The sequence below is a fragment of the Solanum dulcamara genome, chromosome 4 (assembly GCF_947179165.1).
Source record: "Solanum dulcamara chromosome 4, daSolDulc1.2, whole genome shotgun sequence".
Classification (NCBI taxonomy): Eukaryota; Viridiplantae; Streptophyta; class Magnoliopsida; order Solanales; family Solanaceae; genus Solanum; species Solanum dulcamara.
The window spans coordinates 2,412,164-2,428,217 of NC_077240.1; the positions used below are offsets into that span (position 1 = coordinate 2,412,164).

The 16,054-nt window shown below is 31.0% G+C and overlaps 1 protein-coding gene across 1 annotated transcript; it reads right to left on the reverse strand.

The window, feature by feature from the left end:
- LOC129885446 (glycine-rich RNA-binding protein) lies at nt 1-1,127 on the reverse strand. The gene is made up of 2 exons (XM_055959722.1): nt 947-1,127; nt 1-622 (listed from the first exon to the last, which is right to left on the reverse strand). The coding sequence occupies exons 1-2, from the start codon at nt 1,052-1,054 to the stop codon at nt 206-208; spliced, it is 525 nt and encodes a 174-aa protein (XP_055815697.1). The 5' UTR covers nt 1,055-1,127; the 3' UTR covers nt 1-205.
- Between the last annotated feature and the right edge of the window lie 14,927 nt (nt 1,128-16,054).

Below are 16,054 nucleotides of genomic sequence, written 5' to 3' on the forward strand. Positions count from 1 at the left end.
TTGGAGACCATAAATAGTAAATCTTCATTCACTTGATTCATGAGAACTTTGTAAACAGAGATCAACAAGTAACATCACGGTAACAATCGCGGTCAAAAACGAGAACAGTAACAAGTAACCACAGTAAACCATAAACGGAACTTAAATCAAACTTCCGAACCATAAATAAATTTAAACGATAACAATCTAAAAGACAACGGCTAAACTAACTCCTCCAGTTTCCATCGGAAGCACCACCGCCACCACCACCTCTAGAGTAGCGAGATCCACCGTCATTGTAACGGTCACCTCCTCCATAACCACCACCGCCTCCACCGTAACCACCTTCACGACGGCCACCTCCGTAACCTCCACCACCACCACCTTCACGACGACCGCCTCCGTAACCACCACCTCCGTAGCCGCCACCTCCACCTTCACGTCGGCCACCTCCATAGCCACCACCGCCTCTTCCACCTCCGCCTCCACCGCCTCCGCGGGATTGAGCTTCATTAACGGTGATGTTACGACCGTCAAGATCTTGGCCGTTCATCCCTTCAATAGCGTCCCTCATGGCTTGCTCATCCTTGAAGGTGACAAATCCAAATCCTCTAGATCTACCGGTTTCACGGTCATTGATGATCTGATAATTCAAAAACCACAACAATTACGTCAGATCCAAACAGATCTATAATACAACATCCAAAACAAATCAGATCTGAACGAAAAAAACATTAGGGGAGAAACATAAAAGCGATCTATCTTCATCTCTTGTACGAACAGAGGAAGACGGAACGTACCGTTTCGGGGAATTGGAATAATAGTAACAAATAGTAACAGTAACAGAGAGTAACAGTAACAGTGAAGTAAACCAGAGTAGTAGTAACAGAGAGTAACAGATCACAATTCAGTAACAGAGGGTCATCGAAGCCAAAGGCTCGGATCCGATCTCTGCTCTGCAACAGACCTTGGATTCGACAACTTGGCCGTACTGAGAAAAAGCCTCCTCAAGTGTTTGGTCGGTGGTGGCCCATGCCAAACCCCCGACGAAGCACCTGTATTCCACATCTGCCATTTTTTCTAAGAGACTAATAAGAAGAAACCCAAAAGAGAAGGTAAAGGGAGAGATGTGAAGACGATGAGTAGAAGACGCCTCGTTTTATAGGCTGGGTGAGGAGTCTAGGTTTTGCTTTGGGGCCGGTTAAATTAATCGTGCACGGCGGTCTATTCCTAACTCTTATGCTACTCGGGTTACGGGTCTGGTTAAAAATTTGTTCGTTTAATAATTGTCACTTTCTCCCACTTGTTCCATATTTTATGCAAATGGTCCTTAAGTGTTTGAAATTAAAATAGATATGCCCTTTATAAAAAAAATATATACTTCACATATGTTGATATCCTTTAGCAATTGGTCCAATTATGTCTTAAAATAATTTGGAGTTCCTTATTAATCTAATTAAACAATTGATTAGCGGAATGCCTTAAAGTATGTAAAATTGAGTAAATATGTACTTTGTTAATAGTTTAACATATCATGTTTATATTTAAATTTATTTTATGTTAATATTTAAATCTTATTGATGATATAATTTTAAATAAAAAAGTGTGAATATTGCGAGTTAAAATAAAATATTAATTGATGGTTGAATATTGTTATTAGGTTCTCTCTCTTATTTGTGGTAGTACTCTTGGTTTTTTTATAACTTTGAATGCAAATTAATGTCAATTCATTATTTACGCTATAATTTTGCTCTGTAATTGAGTTTTACATGCTTCGTATCATATAATTAACTTACAAGATTTTCATCAATATTATTAGACTGTAGGGACGAGAAAAAGAAGAAAAAATAGAAAGGGGACTACTTGACAAATCGTAGTTCAGACATAGGAGGAATATTATATTGGTATATACTAGTGCTGTTTGCGCCGTTACTAGATAACCTTTTGGTGACTAACTATGGTCCGAGATATTTTCTCTAATCCCTTCTGTCACGGCACTGCCCATAAAAATATCAGAATCCAAATCTAAAGATATTTATGATGCACAGCTGGGTCCACTGAAGTCACAATTTGTTGACCTGGCATATACCTACTCCTACGTATTCTGCACACTAACTAATACATGAATCTTTTTTAAAAGAGCAATTACTCTTCTTAATCCCTAATATTTTGACTAATACATCCACTACCTCTTAAACTTGTCATGAGAAAGTCGTTCGGCAGAATGTATTAATAAAAATAATACTTTATTTGGTATTATTTACTTTATTTGATATACTTTTTATGTTATATATAAGTAATGTTTGGATCAAACATTAATTATACACTTTATTGTATATATTAAGTTATGTATTACGAATATTGTACATTTTTAGGTATTAGTAATAAAGAGAGATTTAATGCAGGCAATAGCATAGTTAAAGATCTAACTACCACTCAAAACCTTTTTTTACATACAAGCATTATTAATGCAAATATTACTAATACACTCTATTTAACATTATGATTATACGTTTTATCTAATGATCCCTCAGTGTGTTGGCTATTTGGTACCTAGGAAAATATACTTTAATTTTTTCGTGTTTATTTAATGAAAATACTAATCGGCTTATTATAAATAATCACTATCATTTTTAAGATAGGAGTAAGATTTGCGTACATACTACTCTCCCTAAATTTCACTTGTCAGTTTACACTAAATTTGTTATAGATGATTGGTCGAAATATTTTTCTAAAAAAATAAATTATTTTAAAAATGAAAAAAAATAATATTAAAACAGATTATTATTTTATTTATTTTTAATTCAATTTATTTTAATCCATCAATTTAAATCAATTAGCTCATTTGACAACTCTATTTTTAAATATAACCGCATTCGATAGATAAATAGAGTGAGTAGTTGGAATTTTGAACGCAATATTTACTCTTTATATATTCAATTAAACTGATTCAGAAATATCTTCTAGTGATAATCAAGCCCAATATTTTATGTGATTACGAATCTTGATTTAAAAAAAAATTATAATAACATTTATTAGCTCATGAATGTATAATGGAAAGAGACGATGTGGACAAGGTGACCACATTATTTCCACACGAAAAGTATAACCACTTGTACTACAACATAATGCACCGTTTATAGGTGTATCCAGAAAGTGTACAAATACAGATTGAATATTTTTATGGGCAAACTCTTCTTTTTAATAATTTTACTTCCTTTAAATAAACTTATTTGATTCAATTCATTATTTATTTATTTTATCTAAATTTTAAATTTCAACCTTTATTTTTAAAATCTTGTAATTAATATGATAAAATTTAATTTGGATGATCCGGTTCCCTCATAAAATTTAACTAATACCTATAAAATAATGCATAAACCCGCCCGTACCTAATTTCTATATTATCAATATCAGTATAACTGAAACTAGTTATTCCAGAAAATGAAAAACCTAGTAACATAGTTAAAGGAGGGACTGGATCATCCTGATATGTCGTCATCGTGGCCCAATTGCACAATGTGTGAGTCTCATCATTTGCTAGACAAGTGGAATTGTTGGTCCCATTTTTGTTTTAACAACCAAAAACAACCATTTTTACCCCCACATTCTTCACCTCCTCCACTCAATTACTCTCTATTTTTTTACTTCTTCATGCCACGTGTGTAAAAATTGGTTGTTTTGTTAGTTGTGCCTCACATGGAATTAAAAAAATTCCAATTCTACAGATAAACTATGCATAATATATTTTCTAAGGTTGACTCAAAACTAATCCTAAATTTGATATTGGGAATATAGAGACTATTTGGATTGTGATTTTTTAAATTAAAATAGATCAGAGTTTTTAAATTTTATCATATTTATCCTTTAATGTATTGATATATTTCTTTCCTCTTTTTAAGTAGCGATTCAAACATATTAAGTGGTCTAAATCCAAATTTAAATGGAGGTTATTTTTTTAATAAAGTTTATCATAGCCAATTTATTTAATCTTTTTTAAGATACAATATTTTAGATTTGTCAATCTTTTAATAATTTTTAAAATTTATATTTTATACAAATAATAATCAATATTTAATCAATATATATTTTTAAAAATTATCTATAATCTATTATTGCTTAAACAAATAAGGCTCCTCAAATTAGGGGCGTAAGGCTACTGCCTTTATATTAGACTTGTAGAACCACAATTGCTCTCTCTTCCCTACACATTCAAACCACTCTTTCTCTCCTCCACATACCATTCTCTGCCCATTATTGAAATTTTTAGTTGTGATTTTATTAGCTGATTTGTCAAATCAATTGAAGGAAGTCTCTTTGATGAGGATAACTATTAATTAATTGATTCGTTTACTTTGTTTGTTTGGAGCGAAATGAATGATCTCATCTGTAAATATAGTTAAATGATTGATAATGGTCCATATTTTTGGAGAGATTTTTATATTAAGTCATTTTTTTAATCTCTGTTGTTGAAGTTACTATGAAGTAATATTGATATTTCGTTTGAGCCATAGACAACCATTTTGAAAATTGAATTTCCTCAAATAAGTTGTGTTACAAGTAGATAGTGTCGCAAAAGATCAGTTATGTATCGAGAAGACTAGATATGAAATTTTGATCATTTGGTGTAGTTTTTGAGGTGTTTTGGATGAATCTCATTATTGGATGCATGGAAGAAGAAGAAGTCCATTTTTTATAATAATGTTTATTATTATTTCTAGATATATATATGTCTCTTATAATTTTGTGTAATGTTATATATTGAATGTATAATAGTGTATATCAAGCTTCTAAATATCTTTTGTAAAAATAATTTTTTTTGTATATCGTTGTAAATCGGAGGTATAATATTATATATTGAAGTGTGTTTGGGGCTAAAATTTGCAATTTAAGTTTCTTAAGGAATAAATTAGTAAAACTACTATTCTCGTTTATGATTTTTTAAGAGATGAGTAAAGGAAAAAATGAAAAACTAATATGAAAGGGAGGCAATAAGAAATGAATAGTTTTTTCTTAATAGGTATGACCAAGATAAAAACACAATTTATTTTAAACAGAGGGAATAATAGATAAATAATGATAATTAAACAGTGAATAATGATTATGGAACATGCAATATTTTTTTTTTCTTTGGGCAACTTTAAATGCCACTAACCTAAATAGAAGTTCATGAAAAGTTGATAAAGTCATCAGGAAAATGAAAACTTCGACCAATAATCATTGCTCAAACTCCACTATTTTCCCCTGGATTTTGATTAATCACAGTTCAAAACTTTAAGAAAATTCACTTGTAGAAAAGTTTCTGTGTTTTAGCTATGTATTATTGTCCAAATTTATTTTTTATTGTGGAATGACCAAATAATAATAATTTAAACATCTTGACAAATTCTTGATTATTAATATAAGGAGTAGATATTTGACTATTTTATAAGGAAATTTTACCTAAATTCCATAGTGATTCTTTCTAATTGTACTCTATCCCTACTCTTTTAAAAATTATCCAAAATTTCTTCTTTTTTTCACATCCGGATACATCACGTACGTCCTGATACATTACGTAAAGTAATGTATATGACCAATACATTGCGTATAGTGATGTATCCGACTTTCTGATACATCACGTAAAAGATGTATTCGACTGATACATCGCGTGAAGTGATGTATCTGACGTCCAGATACATCACGTACCAATCCGTCGTTTTCTTTTCATAGGCTCTTTTATTGAGACCCTAAGTTAACCTTTGAGGTACCTCAAGATCCTTTTTCAAGTTTGAATTTGTTCATTTGGAATCTGGGTTCTTCTATGAATAGTGAAACTCATTTTCAACTCATTTTGTACCTTTACGGGGAAGAAGGAAGTACAAAGTTAGCGGGCCTTCCACGTGGCAGCGTTTCAGCTAGTTTTTCCGGAATAGGAAGAAAGGATGCTATTGAATCTTCTTGGTGAGGCAGATTTAACGCTACACCCTTCCCTTAGCGCCTCACTCTAGGCGGGGCTCACAACCAAAGGATGCACATATCATGAATAGGCATGCCAGATTTAACGCTACGCCCTTCCCTTAGCACCTCACTCTAGGCGGGGCTCACAACCAAAGGCTGCACGTATCATGAATAGGTATGCCTATTAACCATTTTTATATGCGAGATGGTCTTGCGGTGCACTCATTTCCATTACGAGAATGAAATGACGCCCTAGCTTGTCTCCTCTCTCAGGTCTTAGCTTCAGGCTTCCACTCAAAAACGTATGAAAACGGCAACGTAAAATGATGTATCCGACCGATACATCGCGTACAGTAATGTATCAGAGAATGAAATGACGCCCTAGCTTGTCTCCTCTCTCAGGTCTTAGCTTCAGGCTTCCACTGAAAAACGTATGAAAATGGCAATGTAAAATGATGTATCCGACCAATACATCGCGTACAGTAATGTATCAGAGAATAGGAGAGAGCTTGATTTTTTGTAATTTTTTTGGGCTGAATGGCCTTAGTGATCCATCAACAATGTTGTGTGGACTTGGATCACCACTCATCTGAATAGCCCACAAAGAACTTCTAAAATATGTGCATTGCCATATTCTATTTAGCACACAACAATTTCTAGTCCAATAATCCAATTTGTAGTTGGGCTTCTCATTAGTAAGACGAACATGCACCATATCGAGTACTCGTTAAGACAATTTAAATAAAAGAAAATAACCGTACAATGATCATATAAGTAATCTACGACTTCTTGTGTTATATCTTACCGATTTGCTAGAAAAGAATCATATAGCTAAAAGAAAAATCGAGACAAGCCTTAAATCATATGTTGTTAACATTAAGGTCATTTTATGAAATGACTGCCAAAAATAGATAACTAAAAGAGTATAAGTTCGAAAAGAAGTAGCACAACAAAGAATAGGTTGGAAAATAAAGAGATATTCATAGAATTACGGTTATTTAAAGATGGGAGAATTGCGCGAATAAGCAAACATATATTAGTTACTTCTTTTGTTCCCTTTTATTTCTCTGAAATTTTCTAATTTGATTTTCCTTTTTACTTGTCAAATTTGATAAATAAAAAAAATACAATATTTTTTTACCTATTATACCCTTGATTTATTGAGAGAATTAATATCTTTGGTATCTGGTATCAAAATGTTTTGGAATTTGGATTATAGCGTTAGTGATTAATAAGGGTAAAATGGTAAACTCACCATATCAATAATTGACTTCTTAATAGGTGTGCCAAGTCAAAAATTGGCAAGTAAAAGGGAACGGAGGGAGTAATTAGTTAACATAGTTATAGTTTAGCTAATTTACAATTCGCCTCTAACATTTAGCGTTAATTATGGTCCGAGTTTGTATAATTCGTACGTTTGTATAATTTAAAATTTGTAAATTATGATTTGTATAACTTCTGTATAATATTAATTGTATAACTGTTTAAAGTTCAAATATTTGTGTATTTATAAATTTGTTATTTCGAGTTTATACAAAAATAACTCAATTATATAAATGTACCCGAGAATTATACAAACGAGGCAGTTTAAACTACAACTATAATTCATAAATATGCAAACTATAGCAAATGAGCCTAATTAAATTTATTATAGTGATTATTTGCGAAATTTCCTCTTTAAATAACTGATCGGACTAAAGTTGGGCCTCCATTCGAGTTTGCAATGAATGTACGTGGGCTTATTTATTGGGCTTATCTTTCCTAAGATGTCAAAATCCCAAATTACCACGCAACGGACGAAAAGGGGAGATGGCTAATTTTAACGCCTACGAATAATATTTAAAAAACTATTTAACACTTAGCCACTTTCTTGTCGTGTTTTTTTTTTTGTGACAAAAATATCAATTATTGGTGTCAAATAGGTGGTTTTGATCGGATTTGGACGGCTTAATATGAACTAAGTTAATAAATGGATAGGTTAATGATTCGATCACCTCAATTCTTATTGTGTTTTAATTTATCTGTATGTTCTCTTATAAGTATTTAATAAAACTACCTCCCCCCCCTCCTTATTTTAGCTATAAATAACATTTTAAAGCCCCCAAAAAATAAAAATATTTTTGTGGTTCAATTTGTGATAAATATTAACCCACATTTTAGATGGGCTGAAATGTGTTAGACATGTTCTGGATGGGCTGAAATAGGTTAGATACATCCAAACATGAGCGGAATGTGCGGATCATGTTTTCATGTGCTAATATAGCCCCCTCCTAGCTAGTTCAACCTTTATAAGTTCAAAACAACTAACCATACAATGTTTTCAAAAACTTGTTAAGGGAAGGGTTTCAAAATCAAATAAGAATTCACAGGTTTCAAACATTTATAAGTTCAACATCATGAGTTTCGAAATTTGTTAGAGTTTCAAAATCAAGGAAGAATTCACAATTTCAAAATTCAAGTAACGTATTATGAATTTCAAATTTTTACAAGTTAAGTATGTCTATTTTGCTAGTATTACTTTTCATTTTTCAAGATGGATAAAAACACCTAAATGCTCGAAAAATTGACATCCCACCTAATTTTTACAATTCTTGAGACTGTTGTTCTCCGATGAACTTATAGCCCTGTCAATTTTTAAACAAATATGAACAGAAAAAGTAAGAATACATTTGCATATAGTATTAATGAATTGTCAAATATATATTTGGTGGGGCCAATAACCTAACCAATGTGGGCTTGGGCTGTCCTTTTCAGTTTCTTTCATCTAAATATCCTTCTGGGCCTAAATGGATGGGACCAATGGCCAATGGGTATGTGAATGTCCTCACCAACTTCGTACTACCCAGAAAATTAGGTTACGTTATTAATTTCTGTCGAAAAGATATCACTATTCCGCTCCAACAAAATATCCTTTTAAATGACTCATAATAACACAATAAAGGAGAGGTCGCACATAGAGTGAACGGGTGGTCAAGTGAATATCATTTATCGAGAAACTATACCGTGTATATAGCAAAATCATACTAATGTATATAGACCCGTATACATGGATGATACACACAAATTGAGAAATGGTCCAAAAGAGATTCGAGTCTTGCGCATGAAAAAAACAGACCTTGGAACTCTTTTTCGAAATGGCCCTTACGGATCGCAAATCTGAATTAATGGGCTTTAATGCTGGTACCGAATACCGAATGAAAAACCATAAAAAAAAAATACCAATGTATCCTTTTTCCATGAGACAAATAAATAGTACACATAAATCGTTGTACTATCTAAAACAATAACAATGATATTGCCGTATGAATTATGATTAACTCTATGTTTGAAAACTAAGGAAGAGGAGAATAATGAAACTAACCAAAGTCTTGATATCGTTTAAGCATGTCATTTTCTTCCTAAACTACCAAACTTGTGATTGAGGAACCCATCTCGTAGACTTGGACAAAACTTGGAGTTTGGTGTGCTAGGGTTTGAAATTTAATATGCTGAAGTAGACATTTATTTGGATCATATTTACTTTAAGTTGACAAAAAGAATAATTGAAGTTAAATTCAAAAAGAGTATTTAGAAGTTTATGCTTGAACATAAATTTTAGTGGGGAAACGGTATTATTCACCCGTTTACGAATTTTACATGTGACATTGGTTATAAGTGGAAAATAAAGGGACATATTTTTAAATATTATTTTTAATAGACCTGAGAAATGATTTGAAATTAGTAGTTAATTTTTTTAAGAGTAAAATATATATACTAAAAAGGAAAAGTAAAAGTGAGTTTTTTTTTAGTATAGGCGAAAAATAAAAGTAAATGGAGGGAGTAAAAGATTTGTGAGCGAAACCATTAATATTTCACTTAAACTATTCAAGCAAATTTTTTCAACAAAATTTTCTTTATATTCAAGACTCAAACACGAAGTTTATTGATTAAAAGTGAAACAATATCATCACTGTACAATAACCATGTAGGTGGAAAGACGTGGTCAACATATGTGAATTTAATCAAATATCAGAATTGTAATCATGCTTTTGTTCTCTTTCAGCTTTTGTTTTGGACAAATCCATCGGTGACCCCTAAAGTTGTCACCAACTTTCACTTAGACACCTAAACTAAGAGATGTTCATTTTAGACACCTCAAGTAAGGTCCTGATGTGTCATTTTAGACACATGTAATATGCCAAGTCAGCACAAAGTGTCAAAATGACACATTATGAGGTGTCTAAAATGAACACCTCCTAGTTTAGGTGTCTAAGTGAAAGTTGGTGCCAACTTTAGGGAGCCACCGAAGGGTTTGGCCTTTTGTTTTTAACGATGATTTACACTGACCAAGTTAAAATTTTGTTACGTGATATTGTATACTACTTTATTAAACTCTATTTTATATTTCTAAATTAGACCGGTGATTTGTCAATCGATTAAACAGCTCATTACATTTTTCTAAATGCTAAAATCTTTCAAGAAAATTTTATACTTATAAGAGAACATTACCTTATTGAAAATATATTATTTTTTTTTAAAAAAAATCGTCATAAGTCAATATGCTCTTGGTAATATTCACATAGATATTAATGGACCTCCATAAACCAATGGAGGCATAAATATTTTTTTTTGCCTTTCAAAATATCTACAATCCTCTTTATTCTTTGTCCAAGCTGCTGATTATGACGTTGTTTTATTCATTAATTATAAAGCTTACACAAAATAGACATTTGATATTCTTTAAAAATTAAGAAGAAGAAACAAAGATGGTTACTACTATTAATTTTATCTAAACAATGGTTGACATTTTGAAATTAAATAGTGATGTGTCTATATTTGACCATTGAAATATTATTTTTTTCCCAACACCGTCCTTCGCCCCCCCCCCCCCCCACAAAAGAAAAAAAGAAAGCAAGGAAAATGAAATAAATAAAATTAAATTCAAATCTCTCTGGCTCTTTTTCCTTTTTTTTTTCCCTTTCTATAAAATGAATTCAAGTCCCTCTGGCTAGAAAAGGACTTATCTACCTATATATTCCTTTAGTTTGGCAGTAGTACTCAGGCCATTTAAATAAATAATTCAAACCACAATTTTAATACAATATTTTATTGCTTCCAAATATTCATTTTAATTTTCGATACGTATATCTTCCACGACGAAGTATTAATTTAAAGTGAACAAAAGCTTGTCAACAGCTTTGCTTTGGTAGGTGAGGAAGGAAAACAAACATTTGAAAATACTTCCTCGCCTTAAAATACTTGACATGTTTTCTTTTATTTTAAAAAAATATATTTATTAGGAAAGGTCATATTTAACTATATATTATACACTTCTTTATATCTTAAAATATAACTTTTTTATTAAATATTTACTCTATTTATGTATCATCTTCTATAATTGAAAATTTTACTAGTCTTGGAGACAATTACTACTATGAAAAAAAATGAAAAATTTAAAATGACGAATATTATTAATAAGGACAAAAGTATTTTGAGACGATTTCTTTTTAATGAAATTTATTAATTTCAAATGTAGTCTAACCACTACCAGAAAGTGCACTACGATTTGGTTCTGCAACAAATTGGGAGCCCGTTAGAGTATTGTTATCAAACAAGCAACAATTTAAGGGTGCGTTGGGTAGGGAGGAAAATAAATTCTCTCAAGTTTAAATAGTAAATACCCCCAAACACCCCCTCCCTACCCCCACCCCCACACACAGAGACTGGAAAAATGATTTAAAAAAAATTGAAATAGAGAAAATAAGTTTCATATATGATGCTTCACCAAGTGCAAAAAGCACAAGTAGCTAATTTGCACTAAATTCGTATTTCACGGAAGACAAAAATAAATATTTGATTATTTACTCATATTTATTAAAGTCATGATAGATAGAGTTATTTGATACTTATGTTGGTGAAAGTAAGGGTACAATGTGCAATATATATTCAGTTTAATCGATAAGTTGAATTGAAAAAATGATATTGATTTATAGGTATCGAATTATTGGATTAATGATTTTTAAATCGTTTTGTAAATTTTTTATTGGACCATCCGTTCGGTTTTCAATTTTTATGTTTTAATTAATAGTTTAATTGATAATCCAATATAATTATAAATAAAATTAACTCTTAACTATATTAACCTGGCCTTTAGATAAAAAACATATTCCTAATTTCTAAATTCTATTTTTCATTCCAAGCGAGCACTCACAAACTAGGGTTCTTTATAGTCTTCTTATAATCTTATGAATGTTCCTGGTGAGATGCAGTTTAGGTTCTTGTCCTTCCCACTGTGTAGGTGATTTATTTGTAGTCTTCTTATGAATGTTTCTAGTGTCGAAGATAGTGTATATATGAAGAAACAACCTTATTACACATACATTCATATCGTATAAATTAATTCTATTTATAGTTTCAAATAATTACTCATCTTACCACTAATTAAGAATTTCCTATCATATATTGAGTAAGATACACCTAGATACATATATTTTTGCTATCAGATACACTAAAAATAAGGATAGAGGCGAGCGAGATAATCATGTATCCCAGATACATGTGAATCACACTAGATACATGTATTTGGTTAGGAAAGTAGCAAGCAAGATTTGTCTATGTATCTAGATACATGCGAATCCACTTGGGTACAGTGTATCTAGAACAAATTACACCTAACTTTGACCCCATGTATCTCAAGATACATGTATCGGAATGCATCTGGACGCTAAAATCTGATAAGATTCGTAATATTGCAAACTAGAGTATGTCTAATTATTTAGTTCCTAAATTTGTGGGATTTCTGTAACTTTCCCTTTATTTAAATAGTGTATTTTAGATTAAGAAATTCATTAAATATATACACATATTAAATTTAGATCTCAATTATAAGCACTTAAAGTAGTCGTCATTCTAAAATTCAAAATCCATAAAGTTGAAATCTTAGTTTTGTCCCTCTCTATGTATGTTGATTGCTAGCTGACACATCTTTGTGAAATTGAGCTAAAAATAATAAAAGAGACAATGTATATTGAGGTGGGAACACTAAAAGTTAGGTAACACAGAATTTTGAGTAACAATTAGTCGATAAAAAAAAGAGGAAATGTAACAAACAGAGATTGAATGCCTAACTTGAAAGTTGAAATGCAAGAAATATTAGGTAATTGCAACTTAAAAGGAGATTCCGTGCACATTATGCTTTAGTTGTCCGTTTACTACTGACCATGTCGTAATTTTGATTTTATATTCTATAATATAGTTGGAAAATATATTTATATATAAATAAATTAGTAGAGAAATAACTAATCATTATTAACAAGTGTTGTTACAGTATATTAATTATGATCTAACGAATTTGATTATGCACGGCAATCCTCTAAAGCGTGTTATTAGTAAGATCTCAACTATTATTAATATCATATCGCTCTTCAAAAATACTTAATTTTTTTATATTGTATTACACCTCTAAAGTATTTATTACCTACTAAATTACAAACTACAGGAGTTTAGATATTTTTTATTAAACAAAAATAGAAAAATATATTCTCAAACTAATCATTGTTACATAAATTTTAGTAGTCATGCATTTGTTAATACGCTCTATCTTACTCAAACCTTACTTGTGAGATTATATTATTTATTAGTGTGACATTTTAATATTAATAAAAATATATAAAATGTCAATAGTAGTAGAATGTGGTCATTAGTTGTTAGTAACTTTTGTAACCACCACCTCTTCATTTCTCCATTATTCTACCTCTTTATTCTTGTAACTTATGTAACATTTGGCCATTCATTTAGCCAATTTACTACACATAATCTTCCTATTCATTGCAAGAAAGAATTCATCACCTATAAATAATGATGTATTTGTGTACAAGAGATGAATAAGAGAATTTAGTATAAGAAAAGATGAGAAGTTTATATTGTGTTTATATTGAGGTTAATGTAGTGAAAGAGGGAAACAAAGAAATTATTCTAAGTCTTCAACTATATTCACTATACAAAAGAGAGTATTTATATGTTGAAGGAAAGTGTTCTTTTGGTGGAGCTTTGAACTCTTCAACTAATTCGGCATTGCTTGAGTTGTATGATGTTGTTGGATTGTTGTATCCTGGAGGGGACAAGTCAAGAATATTACTGCTGGATCGGTTTAAATTATACCGCAGTGCGCTTGAATCTCCTAAAAGAGAGCAAGATATCTGCGCCTCAGCCTAAATGAATTATTTATTTATTTTTGTCATTTTATTTTCAACTATAATTTATTATTTTTATGATATATTACACCAATATTATTATTTTAATACAAAATAATACTAATAAGAAATGAATCTTGAAACTAATTCAATCTTAATTAAAAATTAGCTATAAAATTAGATAATATCCAACAGTTCAAGACCATATGAAAAGTCCAAATAACTCCTCTTACTTAGTAACTATTCCTAAATTAAAGCAAATAAAATACTACTTATCTATCTCGAAAAAATTAACTGACTGCAACTTTATCCATTGAGCTCTTACAAAAGGGAAAAAGCAAAAAGGAACATGATATATAATTATAGAAATTATATAGTAGAAGAATAAGAAGAATCCAAAATCATAAAAGCTAGTAATAGTAGTTTACATCTGTCAAATGAGCCACGTGCTATAGATTAAACCACTCAAACAATTATCATGTCAATCATTAATTAAATAATGCAAACGATAACTTACACTTATCACTAGCTAGCTAGTGGCAATTACATATTATAGGTTTTAAGTGTCTGATAAACAAAACACTAATTATATCGCGTATCTCACTTTTGTGGTCCATAACACCAGAAACTATTATTAACTAATTAATTAACACTAGTAATTACTATTGCCTTCTTCTTTTTTTTTTTTTTTTTTTTTTTTTGCCTTTGGTCCTTTTGCTACTTATAGAGATTGCTTTCCTTTTTTTTCTCTCTTAGAAAAATATTTTTGGGCTGCATGTTCAAAGGTGTCCTTTTAAAGACAATATTCTATACTTCAATTCTTCTATGTCACAGATCTGAATATGAACTCTCTCTTTTCACTTTCTTTGGCTGAGAGGCTGAGGCCACGACACAATGACACGTAACTATATATATATAGTAGTAATATTTTTCATTTGGTGAAATATTACTTTTGTTTTTTTTTATAATCACGATATTTAATCAGTTTGTTTGTATCTCAATTAATATTATAGAGTATATATTATCTTTTACCAACACATACAAGATAATTTTATCTATCAAAGCTTAATTAACAAATAACAAAATCACCTAATATAAATATTATTTTTATGAAATTTGAACCAAAGTATTAGAATGAAGAGATTAAGCTAAGCTAAAGGATGGTCGAGAGAGAATTGGGAATTTTTGTTGTGATTTTTCATTCAACTGAGAAGAAGAAGCAGTTGTACACTCATTTATACTTGGTTAACAAACTCTAATGACTTAATTAGTGTGGGACCTACTAATAACTAACTCTCTAACTAATTACACCACATGTGCACAACACATGACTACCTCCAATACTCCCCCTCAAGTTGGAGGGTGCATAACATCCAACACTCTCAACTTGTTCATTAAATACATATGTTGTTGCCTGTTCAATCCCTTTGTCATCAAGTCTGCTTGTTGATTATCTGTTCCCACAAATTCAATCTTTATTGTTCCTTTCTTTATCTTGTCCCTTATAAAGTGACAATCAATTTTGATGTGTTTTGTTCTCTCATGATATACTGAATTTGTTGCCAGTTGAATCGCTGTCTTACTATCACTCCAAACTATTTCTGGTTGATGGATTTCCACTCCAAGCTCCTTGAATAAGCCCAACAACCAAGTGATTTCTGCCACAACAGCTGTCGTGCTCCTATACTCAGCTTCAGCTGAGCTCTTGGATACTATTTGCTGCTTCTTTGATTTTCAGGAGATTAATGACTCTCCAAACTTTATTGCATAACTTGTGATGGATCTTCTTGTGTTTGGGCATGCTGCCCAGTCTGAATCACACCAGCATGTCAGCTCTTATGTATGCTGTGATCTAAAAATAAGACCCCGACCTAGTGTATTCTTCAAGTACTTGACTATTCTAACAGCTGCCTCCCAATGTGAAACATTAGGCTATTGCATAAATTGGCATAGTGATTGGACTG